The 24545-nt window shown below is 42.7% G+C and overlaps 1 protein-coding gene across 1 annotated transcript in view; it reads right to left on the reverse strand.

The window, feature by feature from the left end:
- CLCN4 (chloride voltage-gated channel 4) overlaps positions 1-24374 on the reverse strand; it is a 43574-nt gene extending 19200 nt beyond the window's left edge. The window contains exons 1-5 of the mRNA XM_026047110.1: positions 24299-24374; positions 13146-13297; positions 12683-12782; positions 7636-7823; positions 967-1089 (exon numbers count right to left, since the gene is read on the reverse strand). Of these exons, the coding sequence (XP_025902895.1) occupies positions 967-1089; positions 7636-7823; positions 12683-12782; positions 13146-13289 (555 nt within the window). The 5' untranslated portion in view covers positions 13290-13297; positions 24299-24374. The remainder of the gene's footprint in view (positions 1-966; positions 1090-7635; positions 7824-12682; positions 12783-13145; positions 13298-24298) is intronic.
- Between the last annotated feature and the right edge of the window lie 171 nt (positions 24375-24545).

The raw sequence follows: 24545 nt of genomic DNA on the forward strand, positions 1-24545 counted from the left end.
GGGGATGTAGCCTTGGAGCCCGGCCCTGGAAGCACGCTGGTATTGGCGGCGATCTTCACTTGCAATATATCACCTGAAAACAACGTTCTGGGGAGTGGAGGGAAGGCTCATGACTACTTTAGCAGTAAAAAGCTGAACTGAAGTTGTATTGTCTGAGATGGCCAAGCTTATGCTTTATTGGCTATGGTAAAAAGAGAATTGATTGAGAGTTCAAGTAAAATTTTAGTGGTTTCATTTTAACTGCCAGTACTACTAAAAACATTTCTTGCAAATACATACAAGTATAATGTAAAATTGATACTGAATAGGATAAAAAAAAAAAAAAACTTGTTTTCTAAAACTAGATTTACAGTTAATTATAAAAAATTACAAAAAATGCTGTCTTTGTTAGAAGGTTTCTCATTTTAACAGCTTAAATATCTTCTGAAGCTCAGTATTTAAAATATTAAAATTTAACTAGAGGTTTTGGCTGCCATAATGCTGCTGTGACAGTGTGACATTGTGGCCAGGAACACAATGTTCAGAAGAACAGCCAGGCACTTTTCAGGCATCAGAAATGACAGGCATCTCACATCTTCTTTCAGTAATCTTAGCTTTCCCTCCATCTCTGTTTACTTTTGTTTCTGTTTTTTCTTTAAATAGCAGCTTAAAATATCTGTCATTTATTACTAGGTCAAGTAGTTTAATCCAAGAAAACTTCTGCATAATCTTCTAATGAGTAGGTATTAGTAGGCAGTATGGCATTTGAAAATATTCTATTATGAGCAATTTAAATGGGTTCCATGAAGAAAGATTAGACAAAGGAATGAAATAGATGTGTCAGAAAGACAGTGTTCAGACAACTATTCTTATTTTATAGTACACTCCTGGAACGAGAAAAGGCCACAAATAATGGTTTTGGGTTTTTTGTTTTTTGTTTTTTTTTTTCCGTGTGTTTTGGATATTCATCCATGGAAAGAAACTCACCTCTGGGATTCCAGAGCCACAAGCGTAGGGAGCAAACACTCTGACCAGAGAGACTGCCAGGAAAGCAAAACATAGAGCCCACATAATGTATAGAAAATAGTTTAGAATGTAAGCACTTGCACCCTAGAAAAATAACAGTAACAAACATGGTTAGACAAATGCAGATGAGTGAATCTCATGCTTCTGCTCGGGATCATGGTAGCATGGAGCCAAGTCTTTTCATTTACATCCTAGCTGAGGGTTTTGCTCAGGAAGGACACACTGTTTTATACCCTCCAACAATTTTCTATTTCTCTAACAATTTTTTACAAGTTCTGCAGCATCAAATAAATCTGATATATAAGGGTAAATGCAATTGACAATAAAAAAGCATCCAAGGAACCTCTTGTGTCCACCCCATGGCAGGTTTCTCCGAGTTGCTGGCTGTCACCCAGTTATAATGACCAAAAAGTGACAAGGGATGAGACCCTGAAGCCTTTTTTCCTCTGAGGGCTGGTGTCCAAAGTTGAGCCCTCCATGCTAGCAGCAGTCCTTCCACACTATATCCCGGTAAATATTGGTCACCAGTTCAGTTCWCAGAGTGGAAGGGTAAAAGCATAAATACATCTTTCCTTCTAAATGACACTATCTGTGACAGATTTGAAAATCATTTGAAAACACAATAACTTGACAGATCCCACTCAGACACATCTCTGTCAGTTTTGCCCTGGTATTATAAAAGCATTCCAGTCTATAAAACCTACCTTCAAGCTAAATAGCTTTACTGACAAAATGGAAATAATAATGATCATTAGCCACCCTTGACTGCGCAGTGCTGTAGTGAAAATGTGGTCTAGAGTGACCTTGAAGCACTCTGTCTGTCTCAATAGTGAAGTCAAAATTATAGTTAAAATCTGCATTACAATATCTTCTTCCTTCACAGGAAGAATTTTTGAGATGACTTTCAACAAAACAGCCAGAGGTATCAATTTAGTACTAGAAGCTGAAGGTGTCAGTATTCTCCTCCAGCAACATGACACTAGAGAATAAAAAAGATGAACCTCAGTGGATGAACTGGTATGAATCCTTCACCCCTAAGTGAACTCTTCCTACAGGATGCAAACCCAGCTGCTCAAGAACATCAGGGCCCTTGTCTTTGCTCTGCAGGACAGAAGCCTGGATATAGACATTAAGATAAATCAAGCAGGAAAACAGGCATTAATCAGTTGTATCATGTTTTGAGTTAACAGAGATGGCCAGACTAGTTCCTAGTCAGCAAAAACCTGGAGCTGAAAAGTCTTCCTGTTCACAGTCCTGCAAAAGTCAGCTTTTAACAGCATGGATGCTTGCTAGCATCATCTTTCAGGTCTCTGTCCAAAGGGAGAGAATGATAGAGGACCACTGCCCTTATCCTGACAGACGGATTGGGAAGAAGGGCAATTCCTTAAGTTCCTGTTGTGCTTGCTGTTGTTATCAGCCAGCTCTGCTGATAACAGCTAGAAGAGCAATACATCATCCAAAATACCATGAAACTAAGAAATCATGGATTCTACACTCGGTGATTGACATCCATCTGTAGTAATCGTGGGTCTTTGTTGCTACAGCTGAAGGCTGTCTGTCTCATTTCCTTGTGAATGTCTTCTGCTAGTGTTTTCAATTAAAAACAGCTTTAGCAATATTCACCCTTCCTCTAGAGAAAACTTTGGATATGATGCTCCAGGGCAAAATTCTCTTGTCAGTGTGAACCTGGATTAGCTCCAAAGACCAATGCCCTTACAACTATTTCATCCTAAACTGTTGAGCTAAAGCTGCAGTTTGGATTCCATATTCACTTGAGTCAAATTAACATTGTTTTTTTTTAATTTCCTACTCTTTTACATCTCAGAAGTCACATGAACACCGTGTCAGCTCATTACTGTAATCACACATACACCTACTGCACTGCAGCCAGATCTCACAAGGGTCTTTGTGGCCATTTCAGCCTTACTCCTTGAGACAATTCTAACTGTTACATTTTCCAGATGTCTGTCATTCTGCAGGTCCAATCCAAGCATTTTTAGTGATTAATAATAATAAAGCCTTTGGGAAGAGAAATAGTAGTAACTCAGTAGAGCAAATGGCTAATTCCTCATTCATTGCATGCCATTCCTAAGTTCTGACTCAGTAAAAGTCTTAAGCATGTACACTGAATCAGAGACTGAAAAAAATCATAGGCAGAGATGACCCTGCTAAGACCCTTTCTACTAGCAGCTCAAAGGCACTGACCATGGCAACAGCAGCGATGAAACAAACAACTGAGGAAAATCTAGACTTTTACTCTGTAAGAACCAGCAATATTTCAAATCTGGTTTCAGTCTAATGCAGAATGAAGGGGGCACAATTCAAAACAACCCTCACAAACACAGCGAACCGAAACAAAATACATCCCTCAGGACGCCATCCATCCTRTGCTGACACTCCTTATTTTACAAAGCTTGAGAGCTCACTCTGAGCAGACTAGGGATCTCACAGCTTGCAGACTCCCTCCTGTGGACTCTCCTGCAATGTGTSTCCTCAAGGTTCTCAAATCTGCCAGATTCAAGGCTGGTAAAAGTGGAAAGTAGTCTCCAGGTGTACAAGGACTCGTATGTCTTTCATTTTTCAGCACAGTGACAGAAAATCAAGCAGCACTAGCATGGGAATCCTGCCCATCACTGGATCCGGTGTCAKAAGCCATGAAGAACACATGGTCCTCTTCCTGCCTACATAGACATGAAGCACTGAAGTCAGGTCCTTASCTCTGGAGCAGCCAAGGTTTGGACCAAGCTATACCTAGAAAATAAGGAAGATCTGAGTTACCAGGTACTGGCTAGACATTCTGCTTGTGATGTAGCTGAAGTGGGTGGCACCTGAAGCACTTTTATGCACCCACTGCTGCCCAGTGGATTTGCACCCTAGAAACTCTCCTCCTGCTCTTTGGAAGTGATTAAGGGCAAGAGGGATGAACAATATTATCGGCCTGTAAAACAGTGATTTRGGAAGAAAACATAGCCTGGTATGTTTCTGATGTGCTATTGTCTTTTCCATAATAATTCACATCAAAATGTCGCTTTGGGCTCATTTTAGAGCTAGAATGAAATCACTTTTAAGAGGCGCCCTAGGAAATGTCACAGTTCTTGGTGGGAACATATGTACAGGGCTTATCACAGTCAAAAATGGCCAGAACCACAATGAAGAACCAGTCTAAATCTTAGTCCCCAAAATGTCAACTTCATTTGGCTAGAAGTCACAGTCATGCATAAAAAGAAGTCAAATCAGACCAGAGCTTTAGGGAAATTACTCCAAGGACTTTGTATAAAATGTGCTCTAAATTAGTCCTTCTGTGCACTGCTGTTTTATAGGTCTATTACTCAAATGTCTAGTGCAAAATGAAGCAAGTAACAAAGAAAATGAAAATCATCCAGAAATTGAACTAAACAGAATGTATTTTAATCATTCCTAAAGGATTGTGTACAAATAGAGAAATCATGCAAAGCTTGCTTGTGTTGTCTCTCTTTTGCTACAGAGCAGAATTCTTACTTTTCATATTCATATTTTTGGTGGGGTATTACTCTTTGTGATTTCCATGTAACAGTTATATGTAGACATCATTAGCSATCATATTAATATTACAGTATAATTCTGGTTATGTTAGTCAGAAACATACAGCTTTTAGAAGCCCATATGTTTTGAGCAACTAAAACTAACCCCACGTAAGCTGATTATAGAATCATAGAATGCTCAAGGTTGGAAGGGACCTCAGAGRTCATCGAGTCCAACCCCCCTGCTCACGCAGGRTCACCTAGAGCACGTGGTACAGGGCTGYGTTCAAGCGGGTTTTAAAGATCTCCAAAGAAGGAGACTCCACAACCTCTCTGGGCAGCCTGTTCCAGGGCTCTGGCACCCTCACTGTCAAGAAGTGTTTCCTTAAGTTCCTGTGGAACTTTTGGTGCCTGAGCTTGTGGCCGTTTCCTCTAGTCCTATCGCTGGCCACCACTGAAAAGAGGCCGGCCCCCTCCTCCTCACTGCCTCCCTTGAGGTATTTATACACACTGATCAGGTCCCCCCTCAGCCTTCTCTTCTCCAGGCTGAACAGGCCCAGCTCCCTCAGCCTTTGCTCATAGGGCAGATGTTCCAGGCCYYTGATCATCCTSRTAGCCCTGCGCTGGACTCTCTCCAGCAGCTCCACATCCCTCTTGTCCTGGGGAGCCCAGAACTGGACACAGGACTCCAGACGTGGCCTTACCAGGGCTGTGTAGAGGGGGATGATCACTTCCCTCGACCTGCTGGAGACGCTCTTCTTAATGCACCCCAGGATCCCGTTGGCCTTCTTGGCCACCAGGGCACACTGCTGTCTCATGGTCAACTTGTCATCCACCATGACGCCGAGGTCCCTCTCTGCGGGGYTGCTMTCCAGCAGGTCCACCCCTAATSTGKACTGGTGTCCGGGGTTATTCCTCCCCAAGTGCAGGACCCTGCACTTGCCCTTGTTGAACCTCATGAGGTCTCTCACTGCCCAGTYGTCCAGTCTGTCCAAGTCCCTCTGGATGGCAGCGCAGCCCTCAGGGCTATCAGCTACTCTTCCCAGTTTGGTATCAGCAGCAAACTTGCTGAGGGAGCACTCCATCCCTTCATCCAGGTCGTTAATGAATAAGTTGAACAGGACTGGACTGAGGACCAACCCCTGGGGGACACCGCTAACTACAGGTCTCCAACTGGACTCCGCGCCACTGACTACCACTCCCTGCACCCTGCCACTGAGCCAATTCCTAATCCACCTCCCCGTCCACTCATCTATCCCACACCTTCGGAGCTTGCCCAGGAGGATGCTGTGAGGGACGGTGTCAAAAGCCTTGCTGATCTAAACTAACTTTTTTCCCCTCTTCTCATTGTGACAATAGACTAGGGGGTCAGAAGCCCAGCTTGAACAGAGAGGGAGCAAAGTTTCATGGTGTCCACCTAGATGCTACCTTTTTTGCAGCCCACTGCACAGGACAGTGATGCCTTCTGAGTTCATGTAGCAGGTGAAAGCAACATGTATTCTCAAGGACAAACTCCATTTAAACACTCCAGCACTTCAGGGTAACAGCATGTCAAACACATGCCGGGATTTCCAAATCCTGTAACCATTGTAACAKGCCTTCTTTCCTCCCTTCCCATATTTTTTGTTCCTTTAAAGTACAACGTCATCCCTTGAAACTTCATACCAGGGCAATATTTCTCCAATGTTACAGAGAAACAACCATCTGATTATGAAGACCAACAAAAACCTAGCTAACCTATGGCAAAGGGAAATTCAGCACTAAGAACTGTACAGAAGAGATGGGGAGAATATTTAGGAAGAGCGAGCATCCTTGACTTTCTACACTGTTAATTGGAACTAGGGAAAACTGGAAAAAAATACACATTCACAGATACTTTCATCTAGTGTTACTTGCACTGCAAGCCTAAAACAGCACTAAATTCAGCACAAACAAACAGCTCTTGCACTGCAATGAAGCTGCCTGCACAGACTTTTGGCAGGATCACCTCCACCCTGGGGAACATCTGAGGCCATCTCCGAGTCACTCATTTTTGAATTCTCATTTATCACCCGTTGAGAAATGCTTTTTACCATTATAATATACCTTTTCTTCCCCAACTATGGACTACACTACATTACTAGACATTGAAAAGAGAATCCCTTTATACACTTCAGGATTAAATGAGCCAGTTCTCTTCAGTGACACATCTTTCCATCCATATTCAGTTTTATCTTGTCCGGGTAACCTATAGAATATGGAATACCTTTTCAAYAAAATATTTATTTTCCACGGATAGAGTTTGGAAGTGCTTAATACTATTCAATACATTGAATAGCTAAGGTCAAAAAATAAGTGCATTGTCATGYCTTTAATAAAAGAATCATCTGTTAAAAATATAGGTTCTCTTTGATGTCTTCAAAACAAAACATGCAGTTTTGCTTTGAAGCACCACTGTTTTTATTAAAAAATACTGTGATTGAAAAAAAGGATAGACACAAGTTTTTAAATTATAAATTTTGTATCATGCCAGATCAGTTCTTTCCTCTTCGTTCCTACTCTCACCTAGCACCTTTTTCAATTTGCCCATCTCCTAGTGAGCCCTTTATTTCCTCAGTTTTTGGTGCTAGCCAGATGTTTGCTATCTGATAAACAAACCCATTCAAGGGCAAAATAAGTAGTTTATATGCAGTTCCCACCATTACTCACAACACTTGAAATATAAGGATATACATAAAAAAAAAATCTTGAACAATGAGAATTACYTTCTAAATATATTTGTCAGGGGCAGTCTTTTTCATTTCCTAGAAAACTGTTTAAAATAAAAGTCTGGGTAGGAGCTAAGGTCCTCCAGTGGTTGTGGTATGAGTGTGATGAAACACCCGTTTGTTTTTAAAACCGATTTAAAAAGAAAAAAAAAGCAGGAGAGATCTCACATAGTTTTCTAGTTTCCATCACATGTGACACTGAACAACAATGGGACCTATCCCAGGATAAGAAGATGTTGCCTATGGATTTTTTTTTTTAATTTATCATACTCTCAGGTTGTTTCTTTCTKCTTCAGAGCAACTCCTAAGTGGGAATATCAGAACCTACAAAAAAGGGCATTCCCCRGCCTGCCGAGACCCCAGACTAATCAGGCCTCCCATACCTCAGACTGGTTTACAAGAAGCTCAGACCATTTCTGCCACTGGGGACACTTGTCCCTGTCATCGAACGTAGTTTCGTTAGATGTCCAGCAGCACTGCTCGTGGCTGTACCAGAAGGCAGACAAGCAGACACCCTCCTTCAGGTCTGTCATCCAGTCCACAGCTAAATCTATCACTCCGGCCAACGTGCCTGGAAAAAGAAATGCATGAAAAGACACCAACACATAAAAAAAAATATCAGGAATTTCCAAACCATGGGGAAAATACCTATCTAACTATAATAAAAGCAAAAATACTTGATCTGGGGAACTAGCTGCAAGGCAGGCAGRGCCTGATCCTGCCGTCCATTCCAGTCTCATGCACCTGATGTCATTGGGACTTTACTCGTGGTCTCTGTCTACACACCAGGCTGCAGGGCTGAAGCCACATAGTGTTTAAGGAGTGGGGAAGGAGAACACACATCCTCTCTACAGATRTACTAGCCCCTGCGCAGTGACCTAGAAAAAGAGTGGTTTCAGAAAAATTAAGGCCAACTGCTGACCAACGGAACCAGACCAACGTGACATTTATTAGCAATCTGAACACGCAGAATAAAACCACTGCTCCAACCCTTTCTTTGCAAGATTTGCACTTGGTCTCACAGCAGTTTTTCCCTAGGAACTACACAGGGCAACACTGACATCCAGCGGCTGGCTGACGGAACGGGACAGCGTACATGCCCTGCTGCGAGTCCCCAGGGAGCATCCCGCTTCTGTGGGAGGTTTGCTAATCAAAGGCACACAAACAAACCAGCAGAAATAACCTCCCACGGCCCCAGTCCTGTAAAACAGCTGCGTCCCCCCAACTGCAACAGCAGCTTCAATGCGGAGGGTGGAAGGAGCTGGAACACAGAAACAACAGTTTTGCACGACATACTTCCTTACTTGATCTCGAATCCCTCCCTATGTGCTTAGTTACTGGGAGGCATCAAACCACCAAGGGATAAAAAGGCATGTTTAATATTTTTAATCCTCCTGTCACATAAAATGGAAAGTCTGAAATGGTTTCATAGATAGAAGTCGGCGGTATTTTTATGATTAACCATTTATCCAAAAAGCAATGCAATTTCAGGAAACCATTCACAGACTTGAAACAGAATTCGCCAGTTTATTTCATTAGCACAAAAACAGTGAAAAGACTTGGGGAAAGACAGAYTGGCTTGTGTTTACATTTCAAAAACCTTTAATTTTGCACCTCCTGCCACAACGCCAATGAAAGACAGGCTGGGGGTGGAGGTTGCTCCCTTTACCCCTAGCTGCTGGTGTACACAAGTGGATCCACGAGCCAGTTTGTCATGAGACAAATGTTTTCTGAAAGAAGGAAATAAATATTTCAGGTAATTCAGGCATGTGAGACCCTTCCACTTCCCCACAGGAAAAAAGAATTCAGATGTTCACAGAGTTTTATATAATGCTACGTCTTGTCCTGCCTGTAAGAAGGGCACCACACTGTCTGTCTGTCACCACACTGTGATATGCGGTAGGACTGTGGAAGCAATGAAGAATTTTGTGTTTGTGCTCAGGAACAGCCTGAAGAACTGTATGGATACATCAGATAAGAAAGAGAAAAGGCTTTGATAACTGCACCAAGGATTTTCTCTCATAAAGATCATGGTTTTCTCTTGTTTACCCTTTCCAATTTCACAAATTTCAGTGGAACCCAAGAATCATACCCCTAGGTGATGATAAAGCACTGCTGCTAGTAATATCATCATGTGTAGGCTGTTGAGTTTTGCAATGAACTCTGAATCTCCTTCTCCTTAGATTTTCTGAAAGTTTCTGGAAATAGCAGAAACAGCAGCCTCAGCTGCAAGCAGGAGATGGTGTCTCTTCCACTTATTGATGGACATTTATCATTCTGTCTAGCCACCCCAAGCTTCAAAATTCACTTCACACTTAATCAGGCTCTTAATGCACAGGCTGACATATACTACAGCAGCCTCGTAGAAAATGTGTTCAAGTATGTGACTGTTCTAATCCCTTCTGTCAAAATCTTTGGGGATCTACATAAAGAGGAAAGTTGCTACAAGCAGTTTACATGCTTTACAGAAAAGAAAATCACGAGAGGAGGAGGCCAGGACTTGCATGGCAATGGTGCAATAGCTATTGTTTCATAACCCAAGAGAACTTTTTACAAGTTCTGACAAACTTTTACAAGTTCTAGGCTAACAACTTCAAGACAAATTAATGGAAGTTGTAGGCTGCTCCATGTCTCAGACAGTCAAGCCTTTATTGTTTTTGTGCTAACCATTGCTGCCTAGGCATGCCACTGCACCTCTGCAACACAGCAGATTGCCTTCATACTTCATCGTTTTAAAAGTTCAGAACTGAGAGTTCAGAAGAGCTGAACTTTTTTCCTCACAAAATAGAAAACAATGAAGCAATTCAAAGCCAGGAAATAATGAAGTCTGTTTTTGAATAATAGTCTTTTCCCTCCCTCTTTTTTTCTTTGGTTGATGATTGCCAAACACTTACCCTTCAAAACCCTCTAACAAGAATGCTAAAAATTTGCTTTGAAAACATGTTTTTTCATATGCACCTGTGATTATAGAAAACTGCTTCACTCAAGTGGCATGGGAATGAAATACACGGGGGGATTTTTGCATGTAAAATTCCAGTACATTGTATTGCATTAGATAGCATTGTTTGCACAGAGCTTTGGGAAACAAAGACTCTTTTGCTACCTTCTACAAACAGCATATATCTTTAGATATTTAGCTTAAGGGGTAACCATTTTACTGCAAGCAGGAGACTGAGCAAATTAAACCACAGAACTCCTTAAAAASAAGTGCCTAAGCACTGAGCTTATTGGCACTTGCACCCCAAGACTTTTTAGGCTAGTTTCTTTATTTGTCATTGCTCAAGATTTCTTCAAAAAGCATGAAAAACACCTGACTGACACAGAGCCCAGATAGCACTCATTCCCTTTATCTTCTGGGACATCTCCTGAGCAGTTCACCCCTAATCTCCGCACCAGACAGTGCTCCTGGATGTTACTGCTCCTTCCTTGCTTCCAACCACAGCAGGATCTGGCTCCCAAGGCCTCATTTCAAGAAGCTTCTCAGTGCTTTGCTGACCATGTGATGGTGCCACATGCCACCTACATGGCACGTTCAAGGCCCATAGGTACATGGCTGAGGAAGGGCCTGCTGAGTGCTTGGAGCTCGCTGGGCTGGAGAGCTGCGGTGGGTGKTGAGTTAGGTGCTCTGCTGATTTACTTGCACACACTCTGGTTTCTTTGCACAAGGTTATACAAAACTTTGAATCAAAACAGCTGCTGTTATGTTCTCAAAATATATAGCTGTTACTCAAAACATCTATCTTCAAATCTTCTCAAAAGTTCTGTCTTCAAAGCTGTACCTGCTGTAAGCTGGAGGCTGAACTCTCCCAAGGTTCCCTTCTTACCTGTGCTTTTCAGGMACTTAAATGAAGGAAGCCACTTCCATGACACTTTAAAAATGACATTAGTGATGGCTACTGCCAAATGGATGGTCCTATCCTACCCTCTCTGTCAAAGCCCTCCCCTCAGCAGTGTTTTCCTAGCACCAGCACTTGTACAGACCTGTAATGAATCACCCCAAAGACCCTTTTGATCCAGTTGAACACACTTCTGTCCAAAASCCATGTTTTTCACCAGATGAGTGAATCCAACCTTCTGAGCCTGGCCATACAACCAGTTTTCAATCCACCACAAAATAGCATATTTCATCAAATATGCCAGAATTTCATCTCGCAGATCCAAGCTCCTGTTCCAAGCCCCTAGATACATCCACAAAGCAGTGGGGCCTCATGGCTGGGGAACTGGGGGACTTTTGGTCATGTCAGTTCAACACAAGTGCAGAAGTGCTGCAAAACGTGAAAGATATAGTTGGCTGAATTGGTATGGTGAAGACTTCTAGATCACTTATTATATTACTGGATCTAAGTAACTTTTTCAGGAGCCCTTRGAAACCTGTACATGTACCTGTTTTCCTCCAGTCTCCTTCCTCCTTAGAAGTCCCACCTGTGCCTTCACCTCCAGCAAGAGGACAACAGCAGCTGCATCATCCAGGGCATTAACTAAGGCTTTGCACAGAACCAGCCCCGATATCTACCTCAGTGGACACCAGTAGTGGCTGGTCTCCAGTTGCACTTCGTGCAGCTGATCACAACCTTCTGAGCCTGGCCATACAGCCAGTTTTCAGTCCACCACAAAATAACATATTTCATCAAATATACCAGAATTTCACCTCAGTGATGACAATTTCATCTCAAACTTTTTAAAAGAGCTGTAATAAATAAACTTGCCCATTGATAAGCAAGAAATTCACACTGGAGCTGAGTTGAAATTGTATGAAACTGTATCGTGCTGTTACCAAGCAGCTTGATAGTAAGAGCCCTGTTAAGATTTAAAATAAAAAAAAAAAAATCATTAACAGCAGTGTTTCAACTCAGAAATAGAAGTATAGTTTTCCAAGCTGGAAGATGTGCTAAGTGGAAGACAGGAGAATTTCAGGAAATTAATGAATTTGCCATCTGAGTTTGAGCATGTTGTTAAATATGTGTAATGTCTGTCTGGCTTGAAAGCAGATTTGGAACTAAGTATGAAACTGTATTTTCCCTTCCTGCATGTATAGAGAAGATAACCCAGTGAATCTAGCAGGATACAAAGCTTCCCTTTGATGATACACAACCACTGTTCTCTTTCTCCACATCATAATATGCACTCACAGAAATAAATTAATTGAAGGCAAGTTAAAAACCCTAACAAATAAAACTGACTGGTGTGACTCAAAGATAGTTAAACAGGCCATCACAAGTAAAGCACTCAGAAACATATTTCCAAAAGCAACAGAAAATCCCTTTATTTGTTAGTAACATTTTTTCTAGGTCAACACTCGGCAGGAGACTTTGCAAGTTTGCAAAATATATGGATGCATATATTAGACAACAGAAGAAAACCAGAAGCAGATGGCCCTGCAGCAAATCTGGGTGAGACGGTTCTGAGCACAGCTCTAATACACACACTTACCTGCCAGGAGTCCTATGAGAAGCATTACAACCCATCCTGACCAGGCGTCCAGCAAACTCTTGATGAACTCCCATATGGACTCCTTACTTTTGCTTGTAATCTGAAATAATACATATTTATGTACTTATATATATACATATGCACTATTGCTGATTCAGACTGATACTGTTTCACTGTATGACATTTACAACAAAAACTATTTCACTTACTGGAGAGCAGACATCATTCCTTAGCTCCCTACTCCCAATCACATTTAGAGATGCTCCTGTTCACTCTGGTTAAGTGACAGAAAGCATTTTCATATTGACAGACTCAAGATGCACCAAGTCCATGTTTTCATAAACCCTACTGATATTATGCAAGCAGGTAGGAAGAAAGAATTCTGGAAACTTGCTTGTTTTTCCGCAGTCAGGGTGACTGTAACTCAGGGGCTGTGATATATTAAAGCCTTTATTCCCTTTACCTTTCTGTGCCTGTCGGTGTCACGGGATTTCTCCCGCAGCCAGTCAATGGTGTGGAAATCTTCGTAAGTCCCAACGTCAGGGAAAGGCTCATCCAAAAAATCCATCAGGTTGCCAGAACCATTCATGTCTCCTGCATTAACCATATTAGGATCTGTAGATGGGGGAAGAACAAGCATTTCAATAAAACCATGTAGCTTTGCCAGACACTGTAGAAATAAGGTTTCCAAAATCTCACCACAAACCGCTGCCAAGCTTGCCTCAGTCAACACTCTTAGGAGGCACTTACTGAAATCTGTGCTATGCCACTTCAAGTATATTGCTAAAAACTCTTCCAAAGGCTTGGTAAATCCTTAAAAGCACATACAAAAAGCACAGCATTAAAGGGCAGAACACCTAGCTCTCCTGAAGATGGAGATTTTCATCCTTAAACCCAGGATGGTTCAGGGGTTCCTCTGCAACGATGCAGCCCAATCACATGCCTGAAGAAGCGCCCTTGACTGCTAGGAGGTCTTTTCACAGGCAAGGTGACTAGCTCAGATAATAAATGATAATTCACTAGAGTTTAGTACTAGAAAATCAGAATTGCACAGCACTGATATGGCAATATTACTCATAATACTGCACTATTGTCTGTTTTCTTCCACATGCAGTTATCCCTGCATTGATGCAGATTTCATTCACTGCTCAAAATGATTTAAAAGACTAGATTTGAGGACACGATACATCTGCTCCATACAGGCTCTTGAAAGATGCCTTTATGAAGAAGGCATCTTCTTCAGGTTTTCTTCTCAAAGGCCAGGAGCAGAACTACTGTTGAGGAATTGGATGGTAACCTGCTATCCCACAGATAAATATTTCATATTTGCTTTTAAGACAATAAGAGGAGAAACAGCCACTATATGCACTGGTAGAGCAGAAGAGGACATATAAAGATATCCAGCCCCAARCTGTAAGAGCCAGCTACCATGGGGCACTTGATAGTTAAAAGGAGGTCAGAGTAAGCCTGAGAGATATGAAAAAATGAAAATATTCGTGCCCATTTTTTTTTCTGGTGTCCTGGATCTCTACCTGGTTTTTACAATGATGGTAAGTAAAGCAATAAAAAGTTAACTCAGAACGACCATGTCTCTCTCTCCCACAGAGACCTCAGGAACATTTGGCGTGGTGCAAAAATGATATAGTCTCCTTCACTGAAAGCTCAGGTCCCAAGACAGTCCGTCATATGCCAAACTCCAGAAAAGCTTGATACCATGCCTGATGAGAGGAGCCTTTGGTAGCAATAGAAATCTATTAAATAAAGTAATTTAGGCACAAAGGGCTGTCTAGACTGTAAAACTATCTAAGCTGCCTTTAAAGACAAAGATGTGCTGCTCTAAGGAGCAATTAAACACATTCACTCTAAAATCAGTGTCTGGGAAATGGGGTCTTTGGGAGAGTACCCTGGGTCTGTAAACTAACGTGGCTGGCAAAGGAGTGGCTAACTGCAGATGAGGTTATCACGACCTCCAGGAGTTTCAGAGGGCCAACATCATGATTTCATATGTGCAGAATTTGGATCTTTAAATCAGTGAGAAAATATTCTAATTCTGTCATTAGAATATGCAAAAATGTGGCAGATAAGTTTTAATCAACAATCTGTGAACTCTAATCTGTTGCTATCCTCAACCCTGTTTATTTCCTTCTTTCTTTTTTTTTTTTTTTTTTTTTTTTTTTTTTTTTTTTTTTTTTTTTTTTTTTTTTATTTGAATCCTATCCACGTCATGTTTTTCTCTATTGGTGATTCTAGGGACATAACAAGCAGCAATATTCACCTTTGCAAGTGCCTGCCTCTTTGCACTCTGCTGGATAGGACTTTTCGGACTACACAGAAAGTGGGCTCAGCCCAAGCAGCTGAGAAAAGCATTATCTTACAGGCAAAGAGCAGGTCACCATTATAATTTTATAGAAGCACTTTTAAGTACGGAAATCAAATAATCTAGCACCATGGCATGTTTGTCTGAAAGAGAATCAAGCAAAGAGGTCACAGCCTGGGGAAGGAAACCAAATGCAGAGCAGGTGTCCCATGCAGCGCTGAGCACACATAATCTGCCACAGGACTGAGGCAATTTAAAAACCAGCAGTCTTAAGGACTTAGTAAAACAGATGAGAAGACACTCCTACATTTCCTAAGGGAAATGAGAATCTGAGGATGGGATGCTGTGGCTGAAACCAGGCAGCTGAAGTTGCAACTGGACCTTGACTTCAGTGTCTTCTAGACCCAGACTGAGAACTGGAACAGGAAGGCAAAACCAGGTGAATGGATTAGGCCATATTATTCTGTATCACTGTCCTAGGAAGACTTTGCACTCGTATTTTACCACTCATTTGCTTCAATCCATTMTTTCTGTAAAGAATATGCAACTCAAACTGCTTGCTTGCACCTAGGCAAATCCTTCTTACAATATAAACATACTTCTGGGAACTGATATGCTGCAAGGATTGGCCCTTTTTCTTAACGCAACAAGAAAACTACCCAAAACACTGGCTATATSACATTAAAAAATAGCTTTTTAAGTACGTTGCCAAAGCGCACCACATGACAGTATTGTGATGGATAATACTAGGCCAGACCACAAGTATGTAGGGTAATGGCAATCTCAGCCTGAATCTACCCAAAATACGTGCTAGAGAACATGTTCAGAGAGAAGAAAAAAAGTCCTAGACACCAGAGGACCCTGAAACACTTAGAAAACAAACAAATTTTGGACTTTACCACCTTCCAATACCTTGGTGTAGAAATGGCAGCTGAATGAGTATCAGCCTTGAACTTCACTTCAAATACACTTAAAAAGTCTCTTCAAAAATTCACTTCAAAATTCTCTTAAAAGCAGAAATGTGATATCAGATYCTGAAAGTCCCAGTTATTGCAAATCAACTCCAACTACAGCAGTTGTGAACTGAACACTATGGAGTWCCTATCTCATGTCCTAAGTACAAAACACCAAACATTTCTTTATTTGTCTTTATTTTAAATTTATCTCACTTAACTTAGGCTTCTGAAACAAGGCATCTTCAAGGTTTACTTCAGGATGACATAACTTGTCCTCTAGAGATTCTTGTTTCTCTGCAAATGGTACTGATCCCAACACAAATAGCTCAGTCATAGATATTTTAGTTTAAGGCATAGATATTTTAGTTTTAGTTAAAGGCAAGTGAGTCTCAGCTAGAGATGTATTGCAGCCAATGAGACAACATAAGTTGTCTCACCTAACATAAATCTGTTACCGACACGAGTCCCTAGATATCCAGACTTCTTTCATAGCTGTTGAGGAGTGAGAAGCTCTTTTCAGGTGCAATTTAGGTGATGTTAGACATTTAGCCGTTTCTTAGACATTTAGCTGTTTTTAGACATTCACTTTAGAAAGAGGTGAATCGTTCCCTAACAGTGCCACTTTCCATTCCCTGATGGCAGCTGTCAGACCGTAAGCACCCACACTTCATCAAGTGAGTCTGACCCTAACAATCACGAAGAAAACTTTGCAACACAGACATATGCAGAATTAGCAAGGAATGCAACTTGTAGCCATTCCTACCATGTGAGCATCTAGGAGATCTGGATACTCTGACAATTTTTATCTATTGAAAGGTCTTGTATATTTGTACATTGCTSAGGTACTACTTAGTTTATGCATTTTGTCATTTTGTCCTGCATCTTAGATGTCCTTGCTGTCCTTTTCACTGCTTTTCCAGGTGCTGATAATTTGTGTCACAGCAAATGTTTCCTGCTTGGTTCTCTATTCTTTTCCTAATAATTCCTGACATTCCAATAGCTTTTCSTAGGCACACATCCAACATTTTCATTAAACAATCTGCTCTAACTCCAGGATATCTTTCATGAGAGACAGTGGCTGGTGTGGAGACTATTATTTTCTGCACTCATAGGGTCATTCTCCTCATTGCTCTGGCTTTACTGATTCAGTCAATTTAGAGATTTATATCTGACTCAGATTTATATCTGCTGTTTTATCCCTTGCAACTTAATATGGTGAGATCCTTCTTCAGCTCTTCACTGTGAGCTCTCATTTTTAATGAATAGTTCAGTGCCTCTAAAACTAAGCATTTTTTTCAGTACTCCATTCTAATAATTCCAAATAGATTCTTGCTAAATCCTGAATGAGGAAACAAAGAAATTCAACCAAAACAAAAATTTCCTGAACTCAGAGTGTTCTTGCAGGATTAAAAGATTTCCCTGGGTCAGGAATTTTCCTGGGTCACCCATCTCAGAACACTGTTGTCCTATGGAGTAAGATCCTGGCAAGGACCACTTCATAAATCAAGGTTGGCCACGGTACTGGAGATTGAGACTCTCCTGGGTTAGGTCAATATGACATTCACTTCCAGATCTCCCAACTAACTGCCCTTGATGCTTGATATTTTAAAGCCAGAAATGCTTTAAAACTGCCCTACAAATGATGAGGTATGACATGAGAAAAACTAGAAGCAATGGTAAAAGATCAAGCCTGTGAGACTTCATAATTATGAGAAGCCATAATTATAAAAAGCCAGATCATTTAAAAGTATTTAATCACTGAAGCCTCTTGAGGAAAGAGGCCAARAAATAGACTAGTGCCTGCAAACAAGTCTGTGACACTAACACAGTGGTCAGGAAGGGGCTGGGACACACAAAAAGCACAGCAGGTGCTATTACATTATATTGCATCCTATTACATTSTCTCTTTTTTATTATTTTTTAAAGGACTACAAAGATCATGTGTGGTTGATTCAGACTAGCTGTATGACACACTGCAACGTGGCACTAAGTTTATGCAAGAGGAATGAATTACATATGTTACATTCATGACGTAAAGACTGAGAACCTCTCAGGTTTATAGCACCGTTGCAGCATGTATGAACGTGAAAGCCATAGGCAGAAGAGCTGTATCAGTGAATTAACAATCTAGGTATTATGCTGACTGATCTGATCTGAAATATATTTGACATGGCAAGCACAGATGAAAACATCCCGTGGCTCAAAGAAGCTGAAAAGTATCCTGATGGGAAACAACTAACTGAACAGCCATCAAAGGAAAAGTCTTGGCCCTTGCCTATTGCTATTAGGCCTGCTAGTTCCATGCTACATTCTCTTCATCCTGTTTTCTGTTTTAATTGGACAGATTGCACTGCAGCAGGCAGTACGACTTTTTAATGCAATTCCAACAAGTTTCAGGTTACTTTGAACAAATCACAGTTACTGGATTTTTTAATACATAAAATATTTCTAGTAGATGAGCAYTCACGTATATGTTTTCATCCTTATGCTGCTTTCTTTGAGGATGGTAGGGTGGCTATCCCTATGCGACTCATAACAATATGCATAACAATACGCAAGCAGCAACAGGTATCTTTCAGTGTCTATTCTGCTAGAGCTTAAGGAAGAAATAAATCTGGTGAGAGGRTGAGAGGAGAAAGGGGAAGCCTAAAAGAACACTGCAAGTTCCTTAATTCATATTTGTTTGGCATGACTTTTCCAGGGCATGTAAAGCATCATCTACTCCCTCTCTACCAAATGTGGCATGAGTTAGCTGACATGCAGAAGCAGAATTCAGTCTGCCTCAGGGCTTCCTATGCTGGGGTGCCAATACACAGACAAAGAGAAACCAGGGGAGGTTTTACTTCACATGCAAGGCTTTTTAAGTGATTTACAGTCATTTTAATTATCGCTCCAGCAGAGGTGAGCACACCACTGATCTGAAGGGGTGGTGAGATAAGTTGTGCTACATGATATGACAGTATGCACTGCACAGACTAAAGGGACAGCAAGGGCAGCAAAACTTGCCAGAATTTTTTATTCATAGGACCCAATTATGAACAGTGAAGTCTTACTATTTTACTAAATGGCAAAAAAAATCACACTCTCTCTGGGGCCTTCATATTTACTCTGATATTTACTCTGAGTACTGCTAGCTCAAAGATGCCAAACATTTTGCTCTAATTTTACCACCATTAACACTTCTTGCTATAGGTCTGGCATCTACAGACCTGTGATTTTTTGAATTATTCTGTGAAGTGACATGGCCTTGCTGTTCACTATACTGCTGTAGTATTCCCATTTCCTGGCATAGACCTGCTGTCTCAGCCTAGAATCTTGAAACATGATGTTTCTGCTGCTTCGTGACCATGATCTAGGCAGACCTTTTTGAGGTGAGATAGAGCTCATAGTCTTTCAGACTTGCCTCCACCTCACAAGGCATCAAATCACAGTGAAAAGTGGTCTCTGCCACACTCCCAGGGATGGAGAATCACAGAATGGCTGAGGTTGGAAGGGACCTCTGGAGATCATCTGGTCCAACCCACCTGCTCCAGCAGGGACACCCAGAGCACGGGGCAYAGGGCGGCATCCAGGCAGGTTTGGAGACCTCCAGAGAAGGAGACTCCACAGCCTCCCTGGGCAGCCTGGAGACACCTAGTCATATGGATGGAAGCAGAGACCTCTCCATCTAGCAGCAGGAAATAGGTGCAGTAGTGCAGAAAAATCAACAGAAAAGCTTACTATGAGGTCACTTTGAAAGAGATGAACAAAAAGCACAGTGAAAAGATTGGGAAATCTCAAGCAAATAATTTTTGAAGAAAGGGCTGGCAGCAGTAGGTTTGTTTAGGCTGAGGACAAGAAGGCAAAGGAAGAAATGTAATTCCACTTCAGCTATCCAAAAGGGAACTAGAGAGAAGGGAAGACTCTTCTGAAAGGCACACAATGAGAGTCAAGAGAAAACAGACACTAGCTGCAGCAAGGAAAACTCCTTTTTTTCTTGAAAAATATTGAAATAGTCTTGAAATAGAGCAAGGTCCTGACCCGACAGAAACTAAAACAACCTCAAACTGGATTACAGGCCTTTTAAGAAACATAATACGGCACGTAGGAAGTGGAGAAGAGTTGAACTGGGAAAATACAGAGGGAAGAAGAGATTAAAAAAATGAATTTCACAATTTTCAGACTCTAGGATTAACTGCAGGGCTCCCACACTTGCATAAGTAATACAGCAAATATCTACCGYGTCTCTCAAAACACAACAGCAGGTCGGCTGCGGTGTCTACAACACTTTTAATGCACTGCAGCATTTTCATGTACAGCTCTGTTTCCACATATTTTCCTGCTGCGATATGGCAGGGAGCACGCAGTAAATCTTCGACACGCAGCTTTACCCTGAGTAACCTCCGTGGAAAAAGTGACAAAGCCACAGGCAGAGCTCAGAAAACACAGGGCACCAGATCATAGGGGAGACGTCCTGGAAGAAAGGGTGGAGCGGGGGTGGGGGGAACATATTTGGGCTGAAAAAGTGGAAAATCGAGGCACGGAAGGCTGCTGCAGGCTCGACCGCAGTCTCCAAGCACGCGCTCGCGGGCGGTGGCAGCCGGGCTGGCCACAAACGTGCGCGGAGCCAGGCGGGGGGCCCTGCGCACGCGGCCGCTCTGGGGCCGTCGCCAGCCGCGTCCTCGGTGGCATCGGGATTGGGATCGGGAGCGCGCCACGGGCGGCCAGGACCGCCCTCCGCTTCCTGGCACCGGGAGCAGCTCTAGTGGCCATTCCCATCCCCTCCCTCCATCCTCTGCCCGGGAGGCCTCCACCTTACGGAGCCTCCGTGGGCCAAGCTGTGTCCTACCTAGGCAGCGACACGGCGGCAGCCCCCTCGCGCTCAGCCTGCACCCCACTCTTTCCAGGCTTATTTCTCTCCTCTGAGGCAAATTTCTTTCTGGAAATAGCCGGTCTGGTCTCAGTTTGAGTTTCCTTGGAAAATTTGAGCAAAATGAGTAGAGTTCATTTATATCGGAAAAAAAAAAAAAAAAAAAAAAAAAAGGAAGGGAAGAAAAGCCCAGCTCTTTCACTACCAGCTCCAAGGGAAAGGTTTACACTCCCATAACTCAAAATCAGCTCAGGGTAAAATCACCAACCTCCCTTTTCTTTGCGGTTTCCACAGTTTTAAAGGTCCCTCCAGGAAACMGGCTGAGTTGATGCTAGGGAAGTGGAATCTGCCTGGGTGCAGCTGGCTACAGGATGCGCTTTTGCTTTTTTCAGGCTGTGTTTTAAGAAAGGATGCCCCTCTGCTAAACCTGCTCTGATTCAACCAGGTAAAATGGAAACCCAAGAGAACATGAGGTAAGAAATCAGCATTCAGAAGACAGGAGACGTTGAAACCYGGCCCGCAGTTTAGCGTCACGTCAGCTTCTGTTCTGCGTCTCCCTCTCCTCGCAGAGCCAAGGGGCACCCACCCTGGCTCCAATGGCCCTTGGGAGAGAGGGTCTTGCTGCCCCAGGCCTAGGCTGAGGGACAGGGGGGCTACATGGTGCTACCTTTACCACTGAAAACCTTTTCTAAGCATTCAGCTTAAAAAAGGATTGAAATATCGGTGCTAGAAAAGCCCTTAATCTGTTTTACCACATGTTCTACCACGTCCCCTCTCATGACAGTAGTGGGGACAGCGAGTCATTACCATGAGGAAATGCTAGATGTCACACAAGCTGGAAAGTCACAGCAAAAGCAAAATGGATAAGGACTTTTCTTGACAGTGAGGGTGACAGAGCCCTGGCACAGGCTGCCTAGGGAGCCTCCGTTGTGGAGTCTCCTTCTCTGGAGATCTTTAAAACCCGCTTGGACGCAGCCCTGTGCCCCGTTCTCAAGGTGACCCTGTGTGAGCAGRGGGGTTGGACTAGATGACTTCTGGAGGTCCCTTCCAACCTTAAGCATTCTGTGATTCTGTGTGATTCTATGCTACCTATAGGCACTACAATGGTGGTTGCAGGTCATGCCCCAAGTTGAGCTAGAGCAGGACAGAGCCCAGAGAGGCTTATGCTACAAAACGCTGACCACTTACACGCCCAGGTTTTAGTTGTGCATGGGGTGACACTGAACTGCACGTTAAGCACCAGTGCTCTCTCTCATTGGTGGGACAGGCCGGGAGGACCTCCAGATCCCTCCAAATGCCAACCAGTGCAAGGCAGGGCCAGGGCTCCCACCCACATTACCTGGTTCCTGCGGATGACCAGGGCACCACCAGTGTGAGAGCCTCCCTGCTTTCTCCTGCCCACCACAAGGGACAGGGCTTTCTCCTGCACTTCAGGCAAGATCCCACCTACTTTCCCCTCCAGCCCAAGGAACCTTCTGCTTTCAAAACTCGGCAGTGCCAAAGCTGAGCTGTGCCTAGGGCAGGGTGGTCATGGCTCCCTCCTGATGTCCCCAATGGTCCTGGATGCTGCGCGCTAGGTCTGCTCACCCCGCCTCCAAGTCCAAAGCTGATGCACTGCTACAGCCCCAGGGCTTCCAGGGTGGGATAGGTCAGAACAGGGATTTTCAAGGTCACGCTGTTAAGTGCTTAGGTCCCCAAACTGCTGTTTAATTTCCATATTGCCTCAGTATATGTTTAGAGTGGTACCTTTTTATTTTTGCTTGGAAAATGCCTAACTCGGATCAGGAGACCAGGAGAACTTCTGCTTTGTATATATTGCACTATGTGATACCATTGTGGTGCTGCACGGGGGCAAAACATCATGCTTGTAAAACACACGGGTTGCAGCTCTATGGGGACTTCATRTGAACAAACTGCCAAGTCTCGGTGTGTGCTGTGAATAAGGCCACAAATCAGCATATTTTTAGGTGCCAGAAAGAACTGASCCAGTAGTTCTCTTGACATTTCAGAGGAAGCTAAAAAATCAAAACATTTAAGCACTAGCTCCAGCAGAATATGACCCTTACTATGTTTTCATAACATGACTTTTAATTTGTATGTCTATCACTCTTGTGCTTCAGTGCTGAAAAATAGCAGACTCTGTTATCCTTTTTTCTTTCTTGCTTTTAATTTTTCATAACATAATAGATTTTGTGCACTCTTTATTTTCTGTGATGATTGCAAACCTCAGCACATAAATGAAGAATTCATTTTTCAAGAGGCTATTCAGCAAACTTCAACAGAGGAGATAGGAGATCTCCCCAACGAGTACCTGGGTGTGTACCCAGAGATCCTGCACATGGCAAATTGTCAGAGTTTCTGATGGAAGGGAAAATTTTGCTTGAACAAAGGACAAAATTTTCAAGAATAAAAACTTCCTGCATATTGTGACTGAAAAGTCACCTGACTATCTGCTCGAGGCTCCTGTGGCTGAGTCATCCTCCATCTCCAGCAAAGGCAAAAAAWTTATTCATCATGACTCTGAATGCATAAAACCAGGATAATATTCTTTTTTTCTGATTGGTAAAGGCCCATAAAGGAGTGCAACCCCTTCCATTCTAGCATTTGTATTAACAACAACAACAAAAAAAAAGCTAATATAAAACAGGCAATCTGCAATCCATGAAAAAAATATATATATAATACTCAACATATTTTCACTGCAAGTATGTCTTTATATATTTTAACAGAGCACATAATTAGACTCCCACAGCAGGGGAAAAAAAAAAATCAGATTCCGGATTTTGCTATRTAAATATGAACAGTCTGAAAAATCCATTTTGTGCAGATTTTTCAGCATTCTGGTGATGCATTTTGTGTAAGAAGGAAAAAATCTGCCTGTAATCTTGCGTGTCCTTCTTGGAAAATATTTTTTTCGTGCTTATGTTGGACGACAAACAAAATCCATCCTACGCTACAGCAAGTCATGCAAGAAACCTGCCAGGCTAGGTACTTTCAAACCGTGTCAGCAAACGGTAAGAATAAAGGAAAATCCACTTTCTACAAATACATTTGCTAATCTCCTAAGCAAGTTAATCCTCGTTCCTTTTTAAGCTTAGACACATCTATCCATATAACAACCCTCTTTAAGGAATGCAGGATAAAACAGGAACATCAGCAGAACCAATATCGCTGTCCTCCCTCTGCACAACCTCAATGATGGCTGCTCACRTTAAAACAGGATTTAGCAAGGACACGAAGGACTCCTAGCAAAATACCCRGGCAAGGGGCCGTCCTCGGCTTCACAGCTCCGGCTGGCAGCACTTCCATGGGGGATGTCAGCCGGAAGAGCAGCAAGGAGCTAGCGAGCAGCTCCTGCACCTGCGAGCCCTCTGCTTGCACCGCCACCGCTCGCTGGGTTTTGCAGCCCGAGCTCTGCCCGGCAGAGCCGGAGCACRGCGGGAGCAGCACGGGAGCAACGGGGAAGTTCATTTGCCAGGGATTATGCTGCTTACCTGCGATGCACCATCATTTAGCCCCGTCCCAAGGATTTTAATAGCATCCTTTCCTTGGCGGTGTGGCTGCACAAGCAGTGATGTCATGGGGAGGAAGCAGTAACTATCATGTGACTGCATCCTCCGTCTATAGGATATATCTGATAGGAGACAGGCAGAGGGAGGCAGGACGGCTTGTAATCCTCACGGATTAAGCTGGGAGCTTGTTTACCCTTCCCTACGTATTTTGTGACCATTAAGACATCTG

The sequence above is a fragment of the Nothoprocta perdicaria genome, unplaced genomic scaffold (genome assembly GCF_003342845.1).
Source record: "Nothoprocta perdicaria isolate Ctin4 unplaced genomic scaffold, notPer1 scaffold_109, whole genome shotgun sequence".
NCBI classification, from domain to species: domain Eukaryota; kingdom Metazoa; phylum Chordata; class Aves; order Tinamiformes; family Tinamidae; genus Nothoprocta; species Nothoprocta perdicaria.